This window comes from Eubalaena glacialis, chromosome 9 (assembly GCF_028564815.1).
Source record: "Eubalaena glacialis isolate mEubGla1 chromosome 9, mEubGla1.1.hap2.+ XY, whole genome shotgun sequence".
In the NCBI taxonomy this organism is placed as follows: Eukaryota; Metazoa; Chordata; class Mammalia; order Artiodactyla; family Balaenidae; genus Eubalaena; species Eubalaena glacialis.
This window is the reverse complement of record NC_083724.1, coordinates 6,002,364-6,025,867: the sequence shown is the minus strand read 5'-3', so window position 1 is coordinate 6,025,867 and position 23,504 is coordinate 6,002,364. Positions and strand designations below refer to the sequence as shown.

At 54.5% G+C, this 23,504-nt stretch overlaps 1 protein-coding gene across 1 annotated transcript; it reads left to right on the top strand.

Moving 5' to 3' along the window:
- The first annotated feature begins 717 nt into the window (after positions 1 to 717).
- PLPP7 (phospholipid phosphatase 7 (inactive)) lies at positions 718 to 12,850 on the top strand. Its single transcript, XM_061200914.1, has 2 exons — positions 718 to 1,183; positions 12,486 to 12,850. Exons 1-2 carry the CDS (start codon positions 733 to 735, stop codon positions 12,848 to 12,850), a joined length of 816 nt encoding a protein of 271 aa, XP_061056897.1. The 5' UTR covers positions 718 to 732.
- The last annotated feature ends 10,654 nt before the right edge of the window (positions 12,851 to 23,504 follow it).

The following is a 23,504-nucleotide window of genomic DNA, read 5'->3' as shown; positions in this document are numbered from 1 at the left end:
CCCTCTAATGGAAATCGAATCTTACAGATTGCCATTTGATTGAACGGTCATGCACTGAAGCCCAATTCAAGACTGATTGAAAATAAAAAAGCCCAGCCTGCCAGCTTAATGAAATGCTGTCACAGAGGGGAGGGGCTGGGCCCAGCCCCAGTGGACCCAGGGTGATGCTTTCAGTGACGTCATTCACTCCATCTGGTGTCCGGAGAGGCCTTTGGCCTGGGCTCCACCGTCTAGCCCATGGGACCAGGTCCAAGCTGTCCAGGCCAGTGGGTCAGGCGGGCCTGGCTCACAGGGGTCTGGCCTGCTCAGAAGGAAGCTGGTCAAAGCAGGGCTGAGTCGGGGGGCCCCCATCTGGGCCTCTGGCCTGGGGCACAGCCGAGGCCAGAGCAGCAGGAGGACTACATTTCCCAGAGTCCCCCAAACCCCGGGAGCAAGCCATTGGAAGATTTAAATAGCCCAGGCCCGAGGCAGCCAGGCTGAAGCTGTGGACGTGTCCACCTCCTGGGTGGCTCCATTGGCGCTGGCCGGAACTGGGGGGCTCAATTGGCTGCCCAGCTGGCACTGACGTTCCCTGGGAGCCTGGTGGCAGCCGGAGGTAAACAGCCATGTGCAGTCCCGCACTCTATATTTAACAGCTGCCGCAGAGCAGGAGGGGAGGCCGGGAGCAGCGGAGGCTCCAGGCTTCCGTCTTTGGAGAGAAGGGCCTCACAGCCAGGCTGGGTGACTGTCACCATGCCTGGCGCCCAGAGCCGGGCCCGGGCCCGGGACCGCAACAACGTCCTCAACCGGGCCGAGTTCCTTTCCCTGAACCAGCCCCCCAAGGGGGCGCCGGAGCCCCGCAGCTCGGGCAGGAAGGCCTCGGGCCCCTCGGCACAGCCCTCGTGCCCTGGCGATGGGGCCCGCGAGCGGCGCCAGTCTCAGCAGCTGCCCGAGGAGGACTGCATGCAGCTGAACCCCTCCTTCAAGGGCATCGCCTTCAACTCCCTGCTGGCCATTGACATCTGCATGTCCAAGCGCCTTGGGGTGTGCGCCGGCCGGGCTGCATCCTGGGCCAGTGCCCGCTCCATGGTCAAGCTCATTGGCATCACAGGCCACGGCATCCCCTGGATCGGGGGTACCATCCTCTGCCTGGTGAAGAGCAGCACGCTGGCCGGCCAGGAGGTGCTCATGAACCTACTTCTGGGTGAGTGTGCCCGCCGTCCACCACCCACCCCGCCAGGCCCGGGGAGGGAGCCCACCCCATCAGGACCAGTGGGGCCCTCAGAAACCGACTGGAACAATTTAATGAGGTTAGGCAGGGAGGGTGCCCCAGAAACAGGCAAGCCTCCGGCTTGGGGAAGAGAGAGCTGAGGATGCCCAGATGACAGCCCCCTGCAAAGTGAGGGCCTTGAGAATGCGGGGCCCCAGCGGGAACTTCTGAGGAAGGGCCCTACTCTGGGGAAAGTGTACCGCCGCCCCAGAAGCAGCTTGAACAGGGGTGCTGGAGGCCGTGGCCTCGAGGGAAGTGGCCAGGAGTCTGGCGGGTGCTCTGCAGTGGGGTGTCTAACCCATGGGTTGGGGTCCTTGAGTTCCTAGGCTGCTTGCAGGCAGCACTTGTGAGCTGCTCCCATCAACCCACTGCTTGGCTCAGGGACCCTGCAAGCCACCCAGGATCCTCCCACAGGGCCTGGGGGTGCAGGGGTCCAGTCTGGGGCTCCCACCCACTCGTGGCCTCCTGGAGTCCTTACCTGCTGCTTCCCTGGGTGAGTCGCTGGAGGAGAGGAGGGCCTGGTGAGCTTTGGTTTGTTTTTGCAAAGTCTTTGTCACCAGCGTCTTTCAGTTGAGCTCTGCCCTGTGCCAAGTGCCACGTGGGCGCCATGTGGAAAGCAGGCCTTCCCCTCTACCCAGGAGGTGATGCCCAGCCCCCATGCGGCCCACCCTCCAGCCACCTCCAGATCCCCCAGGTGCTTGGGGACCCTCTGCTGCCACCCTCCACGGTGGCCATGTTGATCTCCTGGCCCTTCCCAGCACAGCTACGATTTGGGGCACAAGTTGGGGGCGGGAGGGATGGCTCAGGCTAAGCAAACACTGACAAGGGGTCCCACTTCCAAAGGGGTGTGTGTTGGGCCACTGAGAACTGCCATCCCAGGGGAAGTTGCAATAAAGTGTGGCTCCCCACTCAGGTCTCAGAGCATCTGGGGTGGACACTCTGTGGGTGGGATGCAGGGAGGGGAAAACAGCAGATGCTCGTGCAGGAGATAGCTGGGTCTGGTACCATCAACGTTTTCTTGTTCTTATTCCTACATGATTTACATTACTTGTTATTATGCCAAATAAACAGTCCCATGTGACTGGTGCTATTACCATTCCCACTTTACAGATTAGGAAACTGAGGCTCCTGTAAATAAAGCAACCTGGCCAAAGCTTCAGAGTGGGAGATTTGCACCAGGTCTGATGATTTGCACCTGACATCCAGGCCTGTGCTCTTTTCAGGCAACGTGCCCTGGGCTTGAGACAGAGGGACAGAGCAAGGTGGCCCAGGTGCTGGGCCGGGTGTTTGTGGGGGGGCAGAACCCTGGTCTCATTACCCACAGTTTCCCCGGTGCCCGCTGCAGCCTGACACAGAGCAGTAGCTCAAGAAAACTGTGTTGGGGGTCAGGTGTCCAAGGATGGGGGTGGAAAAGCATCCTTGAGCCTCCCTCTCAACCCTGCTCCCTGGACCCCGTCTGCACATTCCTTCCTCGTAAGATGATGGAGGTGGTGAAGCTGTGTTGGTAATTTGCTCAGCGCTTACTACGTGCCTGGTTTTGCGTAAACCACATCACCACTTCTACAGGGAGATGATTTGTCCACAGCCACGTAGCTAGTCATTGATGGGGCCAGGACCAGAGCTGGGAACAACTCTTAACATCTTAACAATTTGTTAAGATGAGGCTTCTGGCTCTTTCCAGCAACCAGATTCTGTGGACACAAAGGAGTTTGCTTCATAGGATGAAGAGCAAGGTTCGAGGTGCCTCCCTTCTTGAATAAGAAGGACAGTCATGTCTAAGTTTTTAAAATCATCATTTATTGAGCTTCACTATGTACCAAGTACTATGCCATGAATGTCCTGTATTTCATGATTTTTAAATCTTTTTAATGACCGTGTAATATAAATATTAATACACCCACTTTACAGAGTTAACTGAGGCTCAGAGGGGTCAAGGGACTTGCCCACCCCCACATGCCCGTAAGTGGTAGATCTGGGAACCAAATCCAAGTCCTCCAGGCTGCAGACCCCTTGCCCTCCCCGCACCGTCCGTCTGCAGGTCGGGCTGACCCCCCAATCCACGCTGAAGCTTGTGAGTAGCGAGGAGGCATCTGGGAAGAGTTTCCTCTTTTACCAGCACCTTTGCTGGCACATCCAGGTACCGACATGACAGAGAGATAAGAGCCTGGCACAGAGCAGCTGCTCAGAACAGGCAGGGTGGTCTGTGGGCCTGGGGCATTTCGTGGGGATGTGGACCCAGTAAACTGCAGCAAATAGCCAAGGCGGGTTAATCCCACAGCTCTGACCCGACCCGCCAAGAGGAGCTGCCCACACCACTCTCTGGCCAGGGAAGAAAGACCGTCCGTGGAGCACAAGCTGCACGGATCCGTCTGTTCTTCAGTCTTTGGGGGCCTGGGGGGCCTTTCAATCCTGGAGCTCTGAGGTTGGAATGGACTTTGTCCTGGTCCTCACTCTGACCCTTACTCGATCTGGGCAAGTCAGTTCCCATCCCTGAGCTTCAGTTTCCTGATCTGGACATGGGGCTTCAGGACTGTGGTGGGGGTTCAGGGGGAGCTGGTAAAGCACTTAGCACAGTGGGTGGCAGGCAGAGGTGGAAGCTGCAGGGCCCTGAGGGATGAGGGGCCCTGCCTGGTCCTGCCTGGTCCTGCCTGCCCTGCTCTGAGCACCAGGGCACTCAGCAGAGTCCTGAGGGCAGAACGCTTCCCCTATACAATTGGCACTTGGGCTCTCCTTGGCCCCAAAGCGGAAAACTCAGGAGCCTCGGGAAATGGAGCTGCAGACACTGGACCCAGGAAGAGTCCCAGGTGGGCCAGGAGGAAGTTCTCTGCTCTGCTCCCTGCGTTCCTCCCCAGGGGTGTGCTGTGCTGCCTAGACTCTGGAAACGTCAAAGCCAGAAGGGATCTTAGCAGCTGGCACAAGCTTGGCTCCAGAGTTGGCCAGACCTGGGTGCAAATCCCGGCCCAGCTGTGGGAACCGGGGCAAATGACTTTGCCTCTCTGAGCCTCATTTTCCTCTTCTGTCTAGTGGGTTGCTGGGACACTTCCCTGAAGCATTACACGAAAGTGCATGGCTCATACGAATGCCAGTTGATGCTTAGGCATCAATGATCATCACCATCCTCATCGCCATTGCCAGCATCAAAAGAAGTCCCAGGTCCAGGGTCCCTCCAGGTCCCCTCCAAGCTCTAGGCACCTGTGAGATGACCTGATCCCCTCCTTTGTCCTTCCCCTGCAACACCCGACTTGATGATCCCAAAGGAGGCCAGGTGACAGGGGACCCAGGCCATCCCCATTCACCAAGCCCATCCTGGTTACCCCATGGGCCTGTCCTCAGTGGAAAATGGCTTCCATGTCTTATTTCCATGATCTATAAAAGAATCTTTATTGAAATGTCCCTGATTATAAAAACTATACATTCTTTTTTTTTCTATGTCATTTTTTTAATTTTGGTTAAGTAGACATAACATAAAACTTACCATTTTAACCATTTTTAAGTGTATACTAGCATTAAGTACATTCACATTGCCGGAACTTTTCCATCTTCCCAAACTGAAACTCGGCTCCCATTAAACACTAAATCCCCATCCCCCTCCCCACAGCCCCCAGCACCCACCATTCTGCTTTCTGTTTCTCTGAATCTGACGAGTCTAGGGACCTCATATCAATAGCATTATACAGTATTTGTCTCTTAATGTCTGACTTATTTCACTTAGCATCCTGTCCTCAAGGTTCATCCATGTTGTAGCAGGTGTCAGCATTTCCTTCTTTTTTAAGGCTGAATAATACTCCATGGTATGGACAGACCACATTTTGTTTATCCATCATCTACCTTCTGGCTATTTTGAATAATGCTGCTATGAACATGGGTGTACAAATATCTGTTCAAGTCCCTGCTCTCACTTCTTTTGGGTATAGAACCAGGATGGAATTGCTGGATCCTATGTTTAATTTTTTGAGGAACCCCCAGACTATTTTCCACAGCAGCTGCACCATTTTACATTCCCACCAGCAGTGCAAAAGGGCTCCAATTTCTCCACAAGTGTTCTTTGCCAGCACTTTTCTTTTTATATAATAGCCATCCTAATGGGTGTGAAAAGTGGTATCTCATTGTGGTTTTGATTTGTGCTTCCTTAATGATGAGTGATGTTGAGCACCTTTTCACTACACATCCTCATGGTAAGGAAAATTCAAACAACGACAGGTGATGAAAAAGGTGAGTGTTTCCCTTAAGCCCTTTCCCCAGGAATAACCTCCACTGCAGTTTGGGTCATGGGCCTCTGAATTTTTCTCTGCGCCGAAACTAACGTATCATATGCTTCTAAAATGACCTCCTGTGGCGTTTTGCCCAGCTTGGCCTCATTCTCATGGCCCTACTGGGCCTTCTGGGCTATGTACCTCCCATCTCGGCCCCCACTCCTCCCTTCACACCAAGCATGAGGGGTTCAGAAACCAGAACCTGCATCCTCAGCCTGGCAGCGCCGCCCCCGCCCTCCCCAAGCATCTCACAGCATCCCCTCCTCCCACCCAGCCCCTGCTCACCCACCCTCCATATAATCTGTTCTGTCAGCTCTCCCACCCCAGCCCACCGGCCCCTGCTCTTGGGGACAGCTTAGGTGACAACCCCTCCAGGAGGTTTGCATAGCCTGTCCCTAATTGATGGATCTTTAGACTGATCCCAAACCTTCACGGTCAGGAGCCCTCCTGCTGGAGACACCAGCGCAGCTCCGCAGAGGTAGGACATTCTCCACACTTCCCCCAGCTTCACTTCTCATCATCTCAGCGGGGCTCAGCGATGGTCCCTCCAGGCTAAAATACACATGACATAAAATTCACCATGTTCACCATTTTTAAGTGTCCAGTTCAGTGGCATTAAGTACATTCACATCGTTGTGCAATTGTCCCCACCATCTATCTCCAGAATTTCTTTCATCCTCCCCAACTGAAACTCTGCACCTGTTAAACACTAACTCCCCAGCCCCCCTCCCCAGCCCCTGGCAACCTCTAATCTACTTTCTGTCTCTATGAATCTGCCTACTTTAGGGACCTCATAAAAGCAGAATCATACAATACTTGTCTTTTTGTAAAAATAACTCTTTTTAAATGTGCACAAGTCATGCACTTTCATGGTAAGAAAAATTTTAATGTGGAATTACAGAAAGACACCAAAAATCACCCTCATCAACCCACCCAGCTAGAAGCACTGTTAACATTTAGCGTGATGCCTTCCAGACTTTTTTCTCTGCGTATAAACACATTAACATCTTATTTTACAAAAACGGCATCCTACTGTAAATCCAGTTTGGTCATCGGCCTTTCCCGCTTAAACCCTATAGCTATCGTTCGGTGGCTATAAATACACATCAGCTTCATCGTTCGCAGTGGCCCCAGAGTGCCCCACCGTTTAGACTTGGCCGCAGTTTCTCCTATCTGTCTCCGACTCAAGGGCATTGGGTTGGTTTGGGGTTTTCAGTGTTACAAAGAATGCTGCAGTGGACATCCTTGATATGGGGCACATCCCTAATCACTTCCCAAGGAGATAGTCTTACAGATGGAAGGCCTGAGTCAAGGGAGGCCTGTTGGAAAGACTTCTGAGTCTGAAGCCAGATGCCCTTCAGAAAGTTTAGACCGATTTACAGCACCCCACAGCACTACCGGGCTGGTTCCCCAGCTCCTGGAGAGGCCAGAATGGGGGATCAGAGGCCAGAAGAGCTGGGACCCCCTCCTCCCAGCCCCAGCCAGTGAGAGGTATCGGCTCTGTCTTTGCTCTTTGCAGGGCCCATAGCTGCCCCTCCCCCACGCCCAGACCAGCCTCGTTGCCCTGCTGCTGAGCTGGTCCCATGGAGCACATCTCAGGGCAAGCAGCTGAGCGTGAGGGGCCACGAGGGGTCATCCCGGCAGCCCCCCAACCAGGCTGAGAGAGAATAGTGGGCACCAAGGCAGCACAGCAGGGCCTTGAGAATGGGTGTGCTTCCTGCCAGGAGGGTTCAGCCATCTCAGCCCCCGCTCCGTGAGAGGGGTGGAGAGTGGAGATTATTGGGAGGGAAGGTGTGAGAGGTGATGGCGCCCAGCCCTGCAGCCCAGGCGGCCCTCAGAGTAGCTTCTGGGATGATCCCCATTTTATCAACGAAGGGAGGAAGCTCAGCGGGAGGGACGTGCCAAGGTCATGAAATTCACAAGCAGTCGACCTTGAGGCCGGTCTCTGATCCTGGAGCCCAGGTGCGCAGCCTCTGCCCTGAGGCCCAGGGAGGGTAGGTGACCAGCCCGGGTCACACAGCAAGTTGGGGCAGGTGGCGTGGCTTCGGCCCCTCCTGACTCTGGCCCCTGAGCTTGCTGCCAAGAGGACCTTTCCCCACAGGGGCCCCCTGCCTCCCTCCCGTTCCAGGAGGGAATGTAGGTCAGGGAGCTCAACAGGCCGTGTGAGTGGAATTCACGGAGCCTTGAGTGACGGAGCCATTTGCTTCTATTTCTGGGCCCCAGATTACGTGCTGACAGTGTCAGAATCAGAGTCACACGAGGGATGGCCGTGGTGCTGGAAGGGGTGCGAGCAGCCTGCGGGAGTGCTGCAGGAGGGGCTGTGAGTGGAGCGGCGAGGCCCCAGTGGCCACCAGCTCTGCTGGAGAGCCGTCCCCCCATGGCCTCTTCTACACCCAACTCTCAAAACCAGACAGCAGCAGTGTGATGTGGGGAGAGCCTGTGGGTGTGCCACACCTTGAAAGGAGCCCCCGTGTAACTACTGCACATCTTCCCCACCCTCACCGCCCAAGCCACCTGGCACCCTGCCAGCCTGGTTCACCAGCCCCAGGCCTGGCCCTCGCCTGCCGTACTCAGGAACCAGCGAGGCCCAAGACCTGCAGCTCAAGTGAATGAATGAACCAAGCACAGGCTGGGCCGGGCCAGCTGGACAGCCAGGCTGACCCGATGGTCCTGAGAGGCCCAGGGCAGTGGGGGCAGTCCCCACCTCATTATGGCCACAAGGGACAGAGCCAGCCAGAAAAAGCAGATTCCCAAAGGCCCAGATGTGGGGTTCTCAAATCACGGCACACAGAAGCCTCAGCCCCAGAAGCCTCTCGAGGGGGCAGGGGAGGGTCCCCCATCCCCCATCCCCCCCAGCTTCAGCCATGGGGCTGCCTCTTTCATCTGTTCATATACTGAGTCTCTGTGTATACTTACATTGGGGAAAAATGTTTTGCTGCTAAAAAAGTTTGAAAGGTGTGGGTCTTGCTCAGTTCTTGGCCTGTGGGCCTTGACAGCCCACGAGGAGAACTGGGGCACCTGGGGGGCCAAGGCACAAGCCCGCCTTGCCTTCAGCCAGCACGTGGGAGCGAGGCCCTGAGCACGGCATCCCCCCTGGGCAGCCCATGGAGGCACGATGCTGCCCCTCCCTCCCGCCTTCCTCCTGAACCCAGCAGCTTTCTCTGGGCACCTCTGCTGTGGTTTACACTTGTCTGGGAAGGCAGATTTAAATCGGCAGGAATTTGCCAACTTGCTGAGCCCTGGTTTTCAGCTGAGAAACTTGGTCACCAATTAGATAGATGGCCCACATCTCCCAGTGGCTAGTGTCATGGTTTGATCTACCTTAGGGCCTGGTCCTGGTCCCCATTAGCCCCCTCTAGAACCTGGCCCAGGATGCTCTGACTTTCCTCCAGGTGGTGAGGGTCTCGGAATTTGGGCCACATCATTTTGACCCTGGTGAGACCTCAGAGAAGGAAACCCTTTCACCAATGCCCCTGCTTGATGACACCCAGCCTCCGGGGTCTGAAAGCCTTAAGTTGCTTACCTGGGTCAGGCCAGGCTGGGGCTTAGGAGTAATAACAGCGGCTACGGCATCAACTGCCACATACCAGGCTGTTCTAAATACTTCACAGACACTGAGGAGCTCATTTCATCCTGTGATAACCCCTGTTACAGGTGGGTAGACTGAGGCTCTGACAGGTGAAGGGACTTGTTCTCAATGAGCAGGGGAACCGGGACTTGAACCCCACCTGTGACTCTGAAACCTGCAAGTTTAACAAGTTTACACTCTCTCCCAGGTGGAGAGAGCCTGTCACAAGGTGAGGGAGGGGCCTCCCTGGGCTGCTCCTCTGTCAGGCTCAGGGTCCCTGGGGTCGGATGCAGCCGCCTCCCTCCAGCTCCCACCTGCCCTGTTGGTCCCTCCCTCCTGCTGGGACTGTGACCCCCCTCTGCCCCCCCCATGGGCTCCAGATGGCTCCCAGCCTGGGCCTGGCCTCCACCTGGGTCAGCAGCATGCGGGCTGGGAGGCCTGGCTCCTGGGAACCAGTTGCCGTGGAAATACGGGGCGGGGTGTGGAACAAGGTTCCCTCCCTCCCTTAGGCTCCTCCCCTCATGGCCTGGCAGCCTCTCCATCCACCATTTCCTGCTTCTGCCCCCTTCCCTGGCTGGTCAGGCACATCCCAGGGTGGGCAAACATCAGCTGGCCCTGTGGCTAGTGAGAGGGGCAGGCCCTGGGGAGGCCAGGGCTTCAGATCCCAAACCAAGAGCCCAGACTGCAAGCAGCAACCCTGCAGAGGGCAGGAAGAGAGTTCTGCACTGACCAGGGAGCGCGGTGTTACCCGGGAGCAGGCTGGACATCCGACACTGGGACCGTCGGGTAAATACGCCAGGGCACCTCGGACACTGCAGCCATGGGTGTCCGGGGGGGTGTGACCCGGCAACTTTCAAAAGCAGGTTACAGAACGTTGTGTGTAGAGCACGTTACAGCTTTTATTAAATCTATGCTCTATAGATGGAGAGAAGGTTCTGGAAAGGTGGCTACCTCTGGGTGGCAGAATTACAGGTGATTTAAAATCTTATTTTTTTTTTAATTAATTAATTTATTTTTGGCTCTGTTGGATCTTCGTTTCTGTGTGAGGGCTTTCTCTAGTTGTAGCAAGCGGGGGCCACTCTTCATCGCGGTTCGCGGGCCTCTCACTATCGCGGCCTCTCTTGTTGTGGAGCACAGGCTCCAGACACGCAGGCTCGGTAGTTGTGGCTCACGGGCCTAGTTGCTCCGCAGCATGTGGGATCTTCCCAGACCAGGGCTCGAACCTGTGTCCCCTGCATTGGCAGGCAGATTCTCAACCACTGCGCCACCAGGGAAGCCCTAAAATCTTATTTTTGTCTTCTATTTTGTAAATTTTCTACAGTGAACATCTACTGTGTCATTTTTTTCCCAAAAGTTTTTTTTTGTTTTTTTTCATTTCTGAGCAGTTGCAGGCCAACAAGTTCGGTGTCTCCTGTAAAGTTTCCAGGAAAGCTCCCAGAGCCAGGCTGCACTGAACTGTCATTTGGTGATAATCCTCCACCCTTCTCTGGCCCTCCTGGTGTGCCAGGCACCTGGGGGGGACCACCTCGTCTGGTTTGCTGGGACTTCCCTGTTTTAGCCCTGAACTTCTTATGTCCTAGAAACCCCTCTGTCCCAGGCAAACCCAGGACAGTCAGTCACCCTGCAGGCACCGTGTCAGACCCCGTCTGGGAGGCAGGTGTTTGGGATATCTTGTTACGGGTGAGGGAAGTTAGGTGACTTGTCCAAGGTCACAGTCAGGAGGCTCCGAGGCTGGGACTCGAACCCAGGTCTCTGCGGCACTCGCAAGCCCCCACTTTGGCTGACCGGGTGCCACTGTAATCAGCTGGATGAAAGTGGGCCCTTGGCGTGGGCCTTCGTCTAACGGCACAGAGAGGCAGAGCAGCCTCTCCAAGGCCACACAGCGGGGGGGTGGTGAAGGCAGGACGGACAGAGATCCAGGTCTCCCCCAAGCTCCCCAAATGGGAAAGGAGCCCGCCCCTCTGGCTCCGCACCCCAGGCCAGCGGCTCAACTAACATTTGGAGACTGCCGTTCTGTGTCTGGCCCTGAGCATACGCCTGCGAACAGAATACATTTGGCTTGACCCCCCTTCTGTGAAGTGATGGTGGTGGGGAGGAAGTGAGGGCTTGACCCCGAACCTCTCACCACCCAGCGGGTTCCTTAGTTGCGGCTGGGTGAGTGCCGTGAGGAGAGCGTGGCGTGTCTGGAGGGCAGGGAGGGCCTCGCTGGGGGTGTGACATTTAGGCTGAGGCCTGGCAATGATGGAGAAGAAGTCAGAGGGAGGGAAAGGGAAACGTCCAGAAAGAAGGAGGGGCAGGCAGGGATGCTCCAACCTCCAGGGCTTCGTCTCGTCTTCTGTAGAATGAGGACAACATGGCACAGCTGCCATGGAAAACGGTTCGGTGGCTCCTCAAAAAACTTTACATAGGGAACTCCCTGGCGGTCCAGTGGTTAAGACACGGAGCTTTCACAGCTGAGGGCCCGGATTCAATTAATTCCTGGTCGGGGAACTGAGATCCTGCAAGCCACGAGGCACAGCCAAAAAAAAAAAAAATTATACATAGTTAACACATGATGGAGCAATTCCCCCCGTAGGGATGTGCCCAAAAGAACAGAAAACGGGTTCTCCACAAATACTTGTACACAAATGTTCATAGCAGCATTATTCACAACAGCCAAAATATACAGACAACCCAGATTCCATCAACAGTGAATGGATAAACAAATGGTGGCAGGTCCAGACAATGGAATAATAGTCAGCCATAAAAAAGGAATGAAGTTTTGATACCTGCTACAACATAGATGGGCCTCAAAAACATTACGGTATGTGAAAGAAGCCTGACACAAAAGGTCATATATTGTATGATTCCACTTACATGAAACGTCTAGAATAGGCGAATCCATAGAAACAGAAAGCAGACTGGTGGTTGCCAGGGGCTGGGGGGAGGGAGGACAGGGACCAACTGTTTGACGGGAACTGGGTTTCTTTTTGGAGCTCGATAGAGTTGTGAATATACTAAATGCCGCTGAACTGTACACTTAAAAATAGTTAATTGTGTGTTACGTGAATTTCAGTTCAACTTAAAAAAGATGGCGATGGTAACACCCTGTTCTCGGGACTGGCGGGGGCTTCAGTGAAGTCCTTTGAGAAAAGCCACCAGCCCGGGGCCCTGTTTGTCAGGATGAGATCCTCCGCTGGGCCCACAGTGGCCCACAAAACCCCTGATCGCCACTCTCTCATTCAGCACTTTTACCTCTCCGGATATCCCAGGGAAGGGCCTTCCAGGTAGAGGGAACAGCGCAAGCAAAGGCCCCGAGGTGGGACCCTGCTCGCGGGTCCGCGTGGTTCAAGTGAAGGAAGCCAGGGAGCAGTGGGGGGAGAGCGTGCAGGAGGCGGCGCTGACGGCCTTCGGGGCCTCTCTCTCCTGCCCACAGCCCTGCTCCTGGACATCATGACGGTGGCTGGCGTGCAGAAGCTCATCAAGCGGCGCGGCCCGTTTGAGACGAGCCCCAGCCCCCTGGACTACCTCACCATGGATATCTACGCCTTCCCCGCCGGACACGCCAGCCGCGCGGCCATGGTGTCCAAGTTCTTCCTCAGCCACCTGGTGCTGGCGGTGCCCCTGCGCGTCTTGCTGGTGCTCTGGGCCCTCTGTGTGGGCCTGTCTCGGGTCATGATCGGCCGCCACCACATCACCGATGTCCTCTCCGGCTTCGTCATCGGCTACTTCCAGTTCCGCCTCGTCGAACTGGTCTGGATGTCCTCCAACACCTGCCAGATGCTCATCTCCGCCTGGTGAGCCGTTCATCTGCGGCTCCGGGGCCGGGGTGGCCCGAGGGGCAGCAGGAGGACATAGGGCTGGCAGGGGCGGGGGGACCAGGCAGCCCCAGCCCATCTCCCCAATCTTGGTTGGAGGCTGGTGACCTCAGGTGGGCCCACCAGTGACTGGCACGTCCCTCCCGTCATGCTGGGTGCCTCCTGCTCCTTCAATCAGACTCTGAGTCCCTCTGTAGACGGGCTGGGGCCCAGCCGTGGGGATAGCCCTGCTCCGCTTCTGCTCTGGAGGTACCAGGTGAGAACCAGGATGGCGGGAGAGGGGCCGAGTCTCATCTTGTCCTTTCACCATCCTGACTGTTGAGTTCCTGGCTGTGCCCACCTGACCAGCGAAATGCCCACAACCCACCACCCAACACAGGTGCCATTGCCATTAACGGTCATCGATAGCTTAGGGCAACGCTTTCCAAAGGGTACCCCACCGGACACCAGCCTACAAGACACTTTGGGAAGAGAAATGGTCTTGTGGTCAAATAACTTTGGGAAATGCTACACACTCTGTTGGACATTCACGAGGGCTGGGATTGTCGTAAAGGCAAAGTCCTGTAGAAGAGCTTCCATGGAATCTTGTTTAATCCATGTTTCCTAAACTTATTTGACTACAGAACCCTTTTCTCAAGGAAAAGCTATTAATCCCCCCAGGGAACCGCATTTCCCCAGGCGCATTTTGAGAGATGCTGCCCAGGAGCGGAAGGGCTTGAGGCGTGAGCTGGCCTCTCCCAGCGCTGGGCCCCAGAGCCCGGGGAGACCAGGTGTCTGCGCCACCGCCTGTGGAAAGCCCAGGGCCCACGGGCATCGGTGCCGCTTTGGCCCCCAGGGGCCGGACTCCGTGTGACCTAATAGGTCGTTTCCAAGTCAGCCGTTCTGGACGTGCACTTCATGTGACAATACAGATGACGTGCAAACAGGCCCTCTCCTGTGTGTTTTTTTTCCTCGTTTGATGCAAGATTCCAGGTGGGAGAGTCCCTGTTAACATGCGGGTGGGGAGTGATTTCTTTACCCCCAGTCAGGCCACGGTGTCAGGTGGTCAGGGAGCAATGGGCTCCTAGACTTTTCCGGGCTGCCTGGTCCCTTCTCCCTGAGGTCCCTGCTGGGGCTCCCTCCATCCCCGGGCCCTGCACTGGCCACCCTGCCCAGGGCCTGGGTCGTGATCCGTTTGGGAAGCCCTCACTGTGGTGCTGAGGCGCTCTCCCCTGGGGGCCAAGACCCTCTCACTCCCCGCTGACCCAGACCCTGCCCCCAAGGAAGTGGTCGCTACCAGGACAAGTGGAAGCAGGGTGAGGTAGACATTAGTGCCGATAGATGGTGGATTCGTTTCCTGGCTGCCGTAGGGAGGAGCCACAGCCAACCGGGTGGCTTAAAACAACAGAAATGTGTTCTCTCTCAGTTCTGGAGGTTAGAAGTCCAAATTCAAGGTGTCTGCAGGGCCACGCTGCCTCTGAGACTCTGGGTAGAATCCTTCCCTGCCTCATCCAGCTTCCGGTGGTGGCCGGCAATCCTGGCTGTGGCCACATCACTCCAACCTCTGCCTCTGTCGTCACAGGGCATTCTGCCTGCGTCTGTGTCTGTCTCCTCCTCTTTTTTTTTGGCTACACTGTGCGGCCTGTGAGATCTTAGCTCCCCGACCAGGGATCGAACCCGTGCCCCCTGCATTGGGAACGCGGAGTCTTAACCACTCGACCACCAGGGAAGTCCCCGTCTTCTCTTCTTATAATGACAGCAGTCCTATTGGATTAGGGCCCACCCTACTCAGAATGACCTCATCTTAACATCTTAATCACATCTGCAAAGGACCTTTCCAAACAAGGTCACGTCCGTAGATACTGGGAGTGAGGACTCCAACATCTTTTGCGGGGACACAATTCAACCCATAACACGCAGGATCCTTTGGGGGGAAAGACAACTTCCTCTCCCAGCCGCCCCACTGGGACAGGACAGGGGTATAGCGCAATCCCATTCGAGGGTCCAGCTGCTGCTGCTGATGAAGGGCATCGGATCTCCTGGGCCCAGAGCCCTCCACAGGCCCAGCCCTCAGGCCTGAATACCTTCCCCTCCTGCTGCAGATCCCACACCCTCAGGGGTCATGGTCCCCCAAGACCGACGCCCCTGCAGGTAGGACCCAAGCCGCCCCTGCTCGCCCTCCCAAGGCTTCTCTCTGGAGCCTCCTTTGCGTCCAGCCCTGCTGGGGGTGCAGGAGATCTGCACCTTGTCTTTTCCCTAAAGGAGCTCGGGGATGCCAGACCCGGCTGGGCCACCACAATGAAGACCCCCCAACCTCCAATCTTGAACACTGGCTGGTTCCAGAGTCTTCAAAATACATTCTGCCCGTTCCCATAGATGCTCCTGGACGGCGTGTCCATGAGATGCTAAGCAGAAGGGGTGAGGGTGTCTTCCTTCGCTCCTCACCCCCACCCTCGGGAATCCGGGAACCCGTCATCCAGGGCGAATCCGGCTCCAGCTTTGGGCTGGGGACGGGCTGCTGCCCTCCAAGGCCCACATCCCCAGCGGGTCCCCAGGGCCTTTGTCTCTGCAGGGGTGGATGGTGGTCTTTGGAGTCTTTAAGATGAGGAGGGGGTTTCTGAAGAACGGAGGGCTCTCAGCAGACCCCCTAAGCTCAGGGTGGGCAGTGGAATCCAAGTGCCTAACAACCGATTAGGAGAAAAGTCTCCCTGGAGAGGCGGTCGGCATCCTGTCCTGTGAGGTGTCAGCAACGCCAGGTGCTGGAGCCCTGGGCTCAGCGCCAGCACTGACACAGCAGTCACATGCCCTCTCCAAGCCTGGTGTCCTCATCTGTCAGACAGGGATGACAGTGGTCCCTGTAGGGTCATGTATGACTCAGGGGTGCTCCCTACCTGGGCACCTGGCGCAGGGTCCACCCTGCCATCCTGGACAGACCCCCTGGGGGAGCCCTCAAGAGCAGAGCCTGGGAGGGATGGAGGGAGGGAGGAACTCGCCGTCACACCCGTTCCTGGAGAGACCCTGGGCGGAGGCGGGCAGGCGGCGGGAGGGGGGTGACAGCCGAGAGGGCCCCAATGATGGAACCGGAGACGTGGAGTGTGTGTGCTCCCTCGGACATAGTTAATGCGCTTTGGTGATCAAAGCCAACAGCCACTCCCACTTGTTTACGGTGAATTATAATATTTGGTTCTCAATGGTAAACCTATTCTGCGTACCTGGGGTAAACCCCAAGTGGTCAAGATGCACTGCCTTTTCTAAATATCACTGCTTTGCATTGCATAAAGATTTTGCTAAGGATCTTTGCCTCTCTATCCATGGGGGGTGTTTGTGTTGTCTCCTCAATGTGTCTGCATCCACTTCGGTTATCAGGCTAAAGCTGGCCTCTGCTATTTTTCTGAAGGGGTTTGTATAGACTCCGTATTATCTCCTTTTTTACCCCTCGATTTCTGTCTATCATTCCTGACCTCTCAGAGACCAGCCTCTCCATGGACCTGACGTTCGACTCATGACTTGGGGTGGGGGTGGGGTGCGGGGGGTTATGACTTCCTAAGTCCTCCACCTGCCTCGTCTCGCTGAAGCCTCATGACGACCTTAGCCCTATTTTACAGGTGAGGAGACTGAGGCTCAGAGAGCAAAAGTCATTTCTCCAAGGTCATCAGGTAGGATGTGGCAGAGTCAGGGCTGGAAACCAGGCTGCAGTGGCCTCAGAGCAGAGAACCCTCTGGAAAACAGAAACGCAGGGCACCCACCAACCTTGGAGGGAGGCTGGACTGGTGAAGCGGCAGGCACAGGGGTGGGTTGGCTTTTTTCTTTTTTTAACAGAGTCAAATCCCACTGTGCTGGACGGCAGGCTGTGTTGTCTGAGGTCCACCTCGGCCGGACTCCGTGGGTCCCGCCTGGACCGGATGTTGGGTATGGTGGGAACAAGGCCCCCCCCAGCCCCTGAGTAGCCCCCAAAACTCTCCCTCAGTGTGAGGCGTCCTCCCCCACTTCCTTGCTCCAACCCACATCCTCCCCCAGCCTTGTGGGCCCCCACCTGCTCCTCCTGGAGCCTGGCGTTGGTCCTGAACTTGCCCAGTGCCCTCCTGCCTCCTGGCACCACCCCCTCGCCACCGCCAGCTGCCATGGCCAGTGCGATCACTTCCCAGAACACAGAAGCCTACCTGCGTTTCCTCTGTCGAGGTCACGTGGTTGGAGCGCCGAGGGGGCTCAGGGACAGGCTGGGGGGCGGTTTGAGCTGGGTGGTCTTGAGGAAAGAGCACACACATGGGAGTCAGACCCCCAGGTTCAGATTCCAGCACTGACAAGTTGCTGAACCCTTCTGAGCCTCAGTTTCCCCCTCTATAAAATGGGGCTGATGCTTACCTTGCACAGGTGTGAGGATTAAAGCTAGAGCATCCAGAGCACCCAGCCCTGGGCCCAGCACACAGAAGGGTTGAGAAAGGAAGACAGAGCTGCTCGGGCCACACATACCCCCAAAGGACCATGAGTCCCCGCCGGGCACTTGGGGACAGGGCAGGATGCTTCGGGGCTTGGATGGGCAGGGGTCAGCGGGGACGGGAACCTGGAGATGGGCACCTACCCAGGTCATGGTGGGCCCAGCGGCCTCTTTTCACAGATGGAGACACTGAGGCCCAGGAAGGGTGTCAGGGCCACACCAAGTGCCCCAGGCACTATGGAGCCTGCCCTGAATCCCCCCAACCCGGGGCTCCCTGGCTTCAGGCTATGGGTGGGCAAAGGGGGTGTGAACTGACCCCTCCCACCCTGAGCTGTCACGTTTCCCCTCCATGCTGTCCAAACCCTCCTTCCAACAGAGCTGGGGCTCGGGGCTGAGGAGGTCACTTCTGACCTGGCTCTGCATCTTTGTAGTGTCTCTATCTGGCCCCCAGTAAAGTTCTCAGTTGTCAAAATAAAAAGCAGGAAATTGGGGTTCTGAAGACCCCCAACAGCTATTGCCCGGCGCTGGTGCAGCTGGGGTGGGAGAAGCCCACTCCCAAGAACACGCTACCGTGGGTGCTAACCGGCTGCATTGTGCCCTCACCCCCACCAAAACATTCATATATCGAAATCTCAACCCCCAGGACCTCAGAATGTGACTGTATTTGAAGATAGGACCTTTAAAGAGGCAATTAAGTTAAACTGAGGTCATTAGGGTGGGCCCTAATCCAATAGCACAGGTGTCCTTATAAGAAGCAAAGCTGGACACAGACACATAGAGGGAAAACCATGAAGACACAGGGAGAGGACGGCCCTCTGCGAGCCAAGGAGAGAGGCCTCCATCTCAGACTTCCGGCTTCCAGAACAGTGAGGAAATACGTTTCTGTTGTTAAAGCCACCCAGTCTGTGGTCCCTCATGGTGGCAGCCCTGGGAAACTAATACGTGGGTTTATTAGGTCAGCTGGCCATCACCTGTCACCTGGAAGAGGGCAGCTCGGGGGAGAATGGGACACAGGCCAGGTGAGTCGGGGGCAGGTCTGCTCTGGGGCCAGCCACACCAGGTTGCTTCTGGGTGACGTAGGGAGACCACTGAGCTAAGAGCTGCCCTGCGGGCGTGGGCATCTACCAAGACAGCATCACCGAGCCCCTGCCTGGGGGAAGCCACTTCCCAGATGAGGCAACTGGTCCAGTTCAAGGTCCCTGTGTCCCCAGCCCCTGCCCTGCCTGGGAAAAAGTCCAGAAAGGGCAGGAGAAGGGGACGGCAGGAGCTAGAAAAATGCAGAAACTCCCGGATCAGCCGCCGTCTGGTTCCAGGAGGAGACAGAACATCTGGCTGCAGCTCTGGGCCCCAGCGTTTACGTAACCCACGTGCAAGCACACGTGTCTGCCAGGCAGGCGGGCGAGGCTGGGGCCCTGGCCACGCTCCACCTGACCTTCCCCTTGGGAAATGGGCCTCAGAAGAAGAAGGCTGCCGTGGTGATTGTGGACCGCAGTGCTTGGCACGAGGTGACAGTCAGAGAGCCCTCCCGTGCTCCCCACCACCCCCAGAGCTCGGGCACACTCGCGTGCGTGCACACACACAGGCGGTCTGGCTGGCTGGCCTCAGTGTTCTCACATGTACAATTACGTGCGCGAGATCTCCAAGCTTCCTTCCAGCTTTAATGTCCTGTAACGTGCATGTACGTGAACACTTCCACATCCGACACTTCATGTGCTTCGGTGTACACACACGTAGATGCAATTTGGAAACACGTACATGATCACCTTTGCACACAGATACTTTTATACATTCACTTAACATACCAAAGGTTTCACAACCACACACCGGCTCACACCCACAGTGAAATCTCTGCACCTGCATGCTGGTGTGCACGCACCTTGGTGTCTATGTACACACCTGGCCTTGCGTACGTTTATACACACGTGTGTGTTCTTGCACAGTGTACACACTTAGACACTTGCAAGTTCTCTGCAAGCCCATGTTTACAGGTATCAGGCTTGCCAGATTTAGAAAATAAAAATAATACAGGATGCAATCTTTGGGACATACTTATACTAAAAAACTGTTCATTTATCTGACATTCACATTTAACCAGATGTCTGTATTTTATCTGGCAACCATAACATGTATACATTCGTACACACACACACACGCACACACACACACAGAGACACAAATTCATGAAGCCATCATGAGGCCCAGCCCAGGACATGCTGTTTCCCTGGGAGAATTTCTAAGACCGTCTCTTGATCTGGTAATTAGAGCCACAGCTGCTCCTCTGGCCACAGCGCAGCTCCAGGCCCCCAGTTACGGCTTTCAATAGCCTGGCCCAGGACTCAGCTTGCTGGTGGGAAAAGGAAGGGCTTCCAGCAGGAGTGGGGGGCTTGCTGGGACCCTGGGAAAGCTCCTCTCACCAACAGCCCAGCCGTGAGATGTGGCAGCAGCGGCCAAGCCCTGGGAAACCCCACCCCGACCCGAAGCCTGAGGCTGGGCCTCAAGGAGGGACATCCAGCTGGGGTCAGAGATGCAATCTGAGCCCCTGAGGCCAGCTTGGCCTCATCCCCATCCGGTGCAGCTTCCACTGCTGGGGGACAAGTCAGGGCAAGTGTGTCCTGAAATCCTGATTCCTCAGCTTAAATCCTTCAAGAAAGTTTTGTAGAGGGACGGGGACCAGCAAGGTCCTAGGAGGGGCTTAACTCAGGGAGAGGGGGTCCTGGGGGAAGACACAGACCTGCCCCTCCACATGTGACCTGGGCAGCCTCCCTGCCTCCTCCCTCGCAAGAGAGGAATTCTAGTCCTGAGCCCCGGGGCCAACAGATGTGTGATGAGTCTCCTGAGAGTCTCGCAGAGAACAGGATGAATTTCTTTAAGGAAGTATCTGGTTATCATGTTTTTTGGTTACATAAGAAGACATTTTCATTATTTCATGACAAATACAGGAAAACCAAAAGCAAACATTTTTTGCTTATTCCTTGCAGACGTTTTTCTTCGCGTTCATAAAAACAGAGACGTATTTTGACAAAAAAGCCATTATACGCCATAGCTTTGTGACCTGCTTTTGTCATTTATTAACATATTGTGAACATCTTCCTGCACCAATAATTCAACATCTCCATCTTGACTGATAGCAGCCTCAAGTGATTTCTTGTATGGAAGAGACTCTTATTTGATATTTAGATTGCTACCAGTTTGTTTGTTTGTTTGTTTTTAATTGTAGTGCAATTCACATAACATAAAATTAACCAATTTAAAGTATACAGGGGACTTCCCTGGTGGTCCAGTGGTAGAGAATCCGCCTTGCAGTGCAGGGGATGCGGGTTCAATCCCTGGTCGGGGAACTAAGATCCCACATGCCGCTGGGCAACTAAGCCCACGTGCCACAACTACTGAGCTCGCGCCCCTCAACTAGAGTTCGTGTGCCACAAACTCCAGAGCCCACGTGCTCTGGAACCCGCACGCCACAACTAGAGAAGAGAAGAGAAAACCCGGGTGCCACAATTAGAGAGAAGCCCACACGCCACAATTAGAGAGAAGCCCGCACACCACAATGAGAGATCCCGCATGCCTCAACGAAGATCCCGTGTGCTGCAACTAAGACCCGGTGCAGCCGAAAAAATAAATTAAAAAAATAAAGTGTACAATTCAGTGGCATTTAGCACATTTGCAAGGTTGTCCAACCACTACCTCTGTCTAATTCCAAAATATTTTCATCATTCAAAAGGAAATCCAGGACCCATCAAGCAGTTGGTCCCCGTCCTCCCTCCCTGCAGCTCCTAGAAGACATCAGTCTGCTCTCTGTCTCTATGGATTTGCTTGTTCTGGACATTTCATGTGAATGGAATCATAGACTATGTGACTTCTTGTGTCTGGCTTCTTTCAATTAGTGTAATGTCTTCAAGGTTCATTCATGCTGTAGCAGGTATCCGTACTTTGTTCCTTTTTATGACTGAATAATATCCCATCGTGTGGACAGACCACAGTTCGGCTATCCATTCCTCCCTTGATGGACATCTGTGTTGTCTGCCTCTTTTGGCTGTTGTGAACAATGCTGCAATGAACATTTGTGTACAGGTTATTTGCTGAGAACCTGTCTTCAGTTCTTTTTGGCACGTGCCTCAGAGTGGAACTGCTGGGTCATTGGTAATTCTATGTGTGATTTTTGGAGGAACTACCAAAGTGTTTTCCGCAGTAGCTATGCCATTTTACATTCCCACCAGCAGTGTATGAGGGTTCCTGTTTCTCTCCACCCTCGCCCACACTTGTTATCTGTTTTTTCATCATAACTATTCCTAGTGGGTATTGAAGTGGACCCCAGATTTTCTGCAAATATGAGTAATGCAGGTATAACCCTTCTCTGTACCTCTCTGAACAGAACAGCTGCCTTATTTTGTGTTGAATTTCTGGCAGCGGAATTGCTAGACCCAGCAGTGTGTGTGTGTGTGTGTGTCTGTGTGTATAATTCTTTAAAAGGTTTTTGGTATTACCAAACAGATCACCAGAAAAGTTTCACCAACTTACTCTTTCTCTAGTAGGGTAAGAAAGTGGTCACAAAAAGAGTTCTCTACCTTTATAACCATGTCAATCTGATTGTAAAAGTTTATATTCCCTTGTTTTCTTTTTGCCTCCCACAATCACTGTGCTAAGGAAACTGCTATAGGCTGAATTGTGTCCCCTACCCCAAATTCATGTGTTGAAACCCTAACTCCCAGGACCTCAGAATGTGACTGTATTTGGAAATAGGACCTTTTAACGTGATTAAGTTAAAATGAGGTATTTAGGGTGGGCCCTAGTCCAATACGACTGGTGTCCTTATAAGCGAGGCACGCACACGCACAAAGGCCACGTGCAAGCCGAGGAGCGAGGCCTCAGGAGAAACCAAACCTGCCGACACCTTGATCTTACACTTCCAGCCTCCAGAACGGTGAGAAAGTAAAAATTCTGTTGTTTAAGACACCCGGTCTGTGGCATCTTGTGATGGCAGCCCTGGCAAACTCATACAAAGACTAAACCTTTTCTCTTAAGCTTGTTAACCGTTTATATTTGTTCCTTGTGAATTGCCCACCCCGTCACCTGCCTTTCCCTTGTTAAGGAGTCTAAAGTGTGCTGAAGGGCCCTCACCTGGGCAGGTCAGCAGCCTACCACGTTGAGAGCAAGGTCACACTGGTGAACAAAAGCAGAAGTCCCTGGAGGGAGGTGGCCTCGCCTGGAACGTGGAGAACAGGGCAGAGCACGGGCTTTCCAATTATTAGAAAAATAAGGAAGCCCAGGTCCCACCTGCAGAGGGTTGGATGTAATTGGTCTGGGGTGTGGTCTCCAGAGGGTAATTTTTTTTTCAAGCTCCCCAGGTGATTCCACTACAGGCAAAGTTGAGAACCATCAACCCTGACCTCCAGGACCCTCAGCTGGAAAAGCCAATGGCGTCCATCTCGGGTATGTCCTGAGCCTCTGAGCCTTTAGTCCAGGCAGGTTTGGGAAGATCTGGGCACCTAACTCTACCATCCCCACTGTGCATGAGAAGGAGGGAAGGATCGCCCCCGGAAACTGGTTTGTGTGTATCCTGCTTGTGCAAGGCGTGCTACTGCCAGAGGCGCTGGGCTATTAGTTCAGTCGTGTTTGCTCCTGCAGATGAACCTAAACACCGGCTTTGGGTCAGCAGGACTGGGCTGCAGCACTGACTTCCCACCAGTGTCTGCGCGGCTTTGGGCAAGTCTCTTGACGGCTCAGATCCTCAGTTTTGGCATCTCTAAAATGGGGGGAACGGGGTTGCTTTGAGAATCAGCTGCCCCAGAGTCTCCATCCTTGGACATAACTCTTGGACATCTCAGGTGGGTAAGTAGATAAAGTCTCTTCAATTTCCTTTATTAATGATTTATAGTCCTCAGCATATGTCTTTAACCTCCTTGGTTAGGTTTATTCCTAAGTGTTTAATTTTTTGGCGGTGACTTTAAAAGAGTTCTTTTTTTTACATTCCCTTTCTGATATTTCATTGTTAGTGTAAAGAAACGCAACCGATTTCTGTATGTTAATTTTGTATCCTGCTACCTTGCTGCATTCGTTTATCAGTTCTAGTAGTTTTTGTGTAGAGTCTTTAGGGTTTTCTATATATAGTATCATGTCATCTGCACATAATGACAATTTTACCTCTTCCCTTCCAGTTTAGAAAACTTATATTTCTTTTTCTAGTCTGATTTGCTGTAGCTAGGACTTCCAATACTATGCTGAA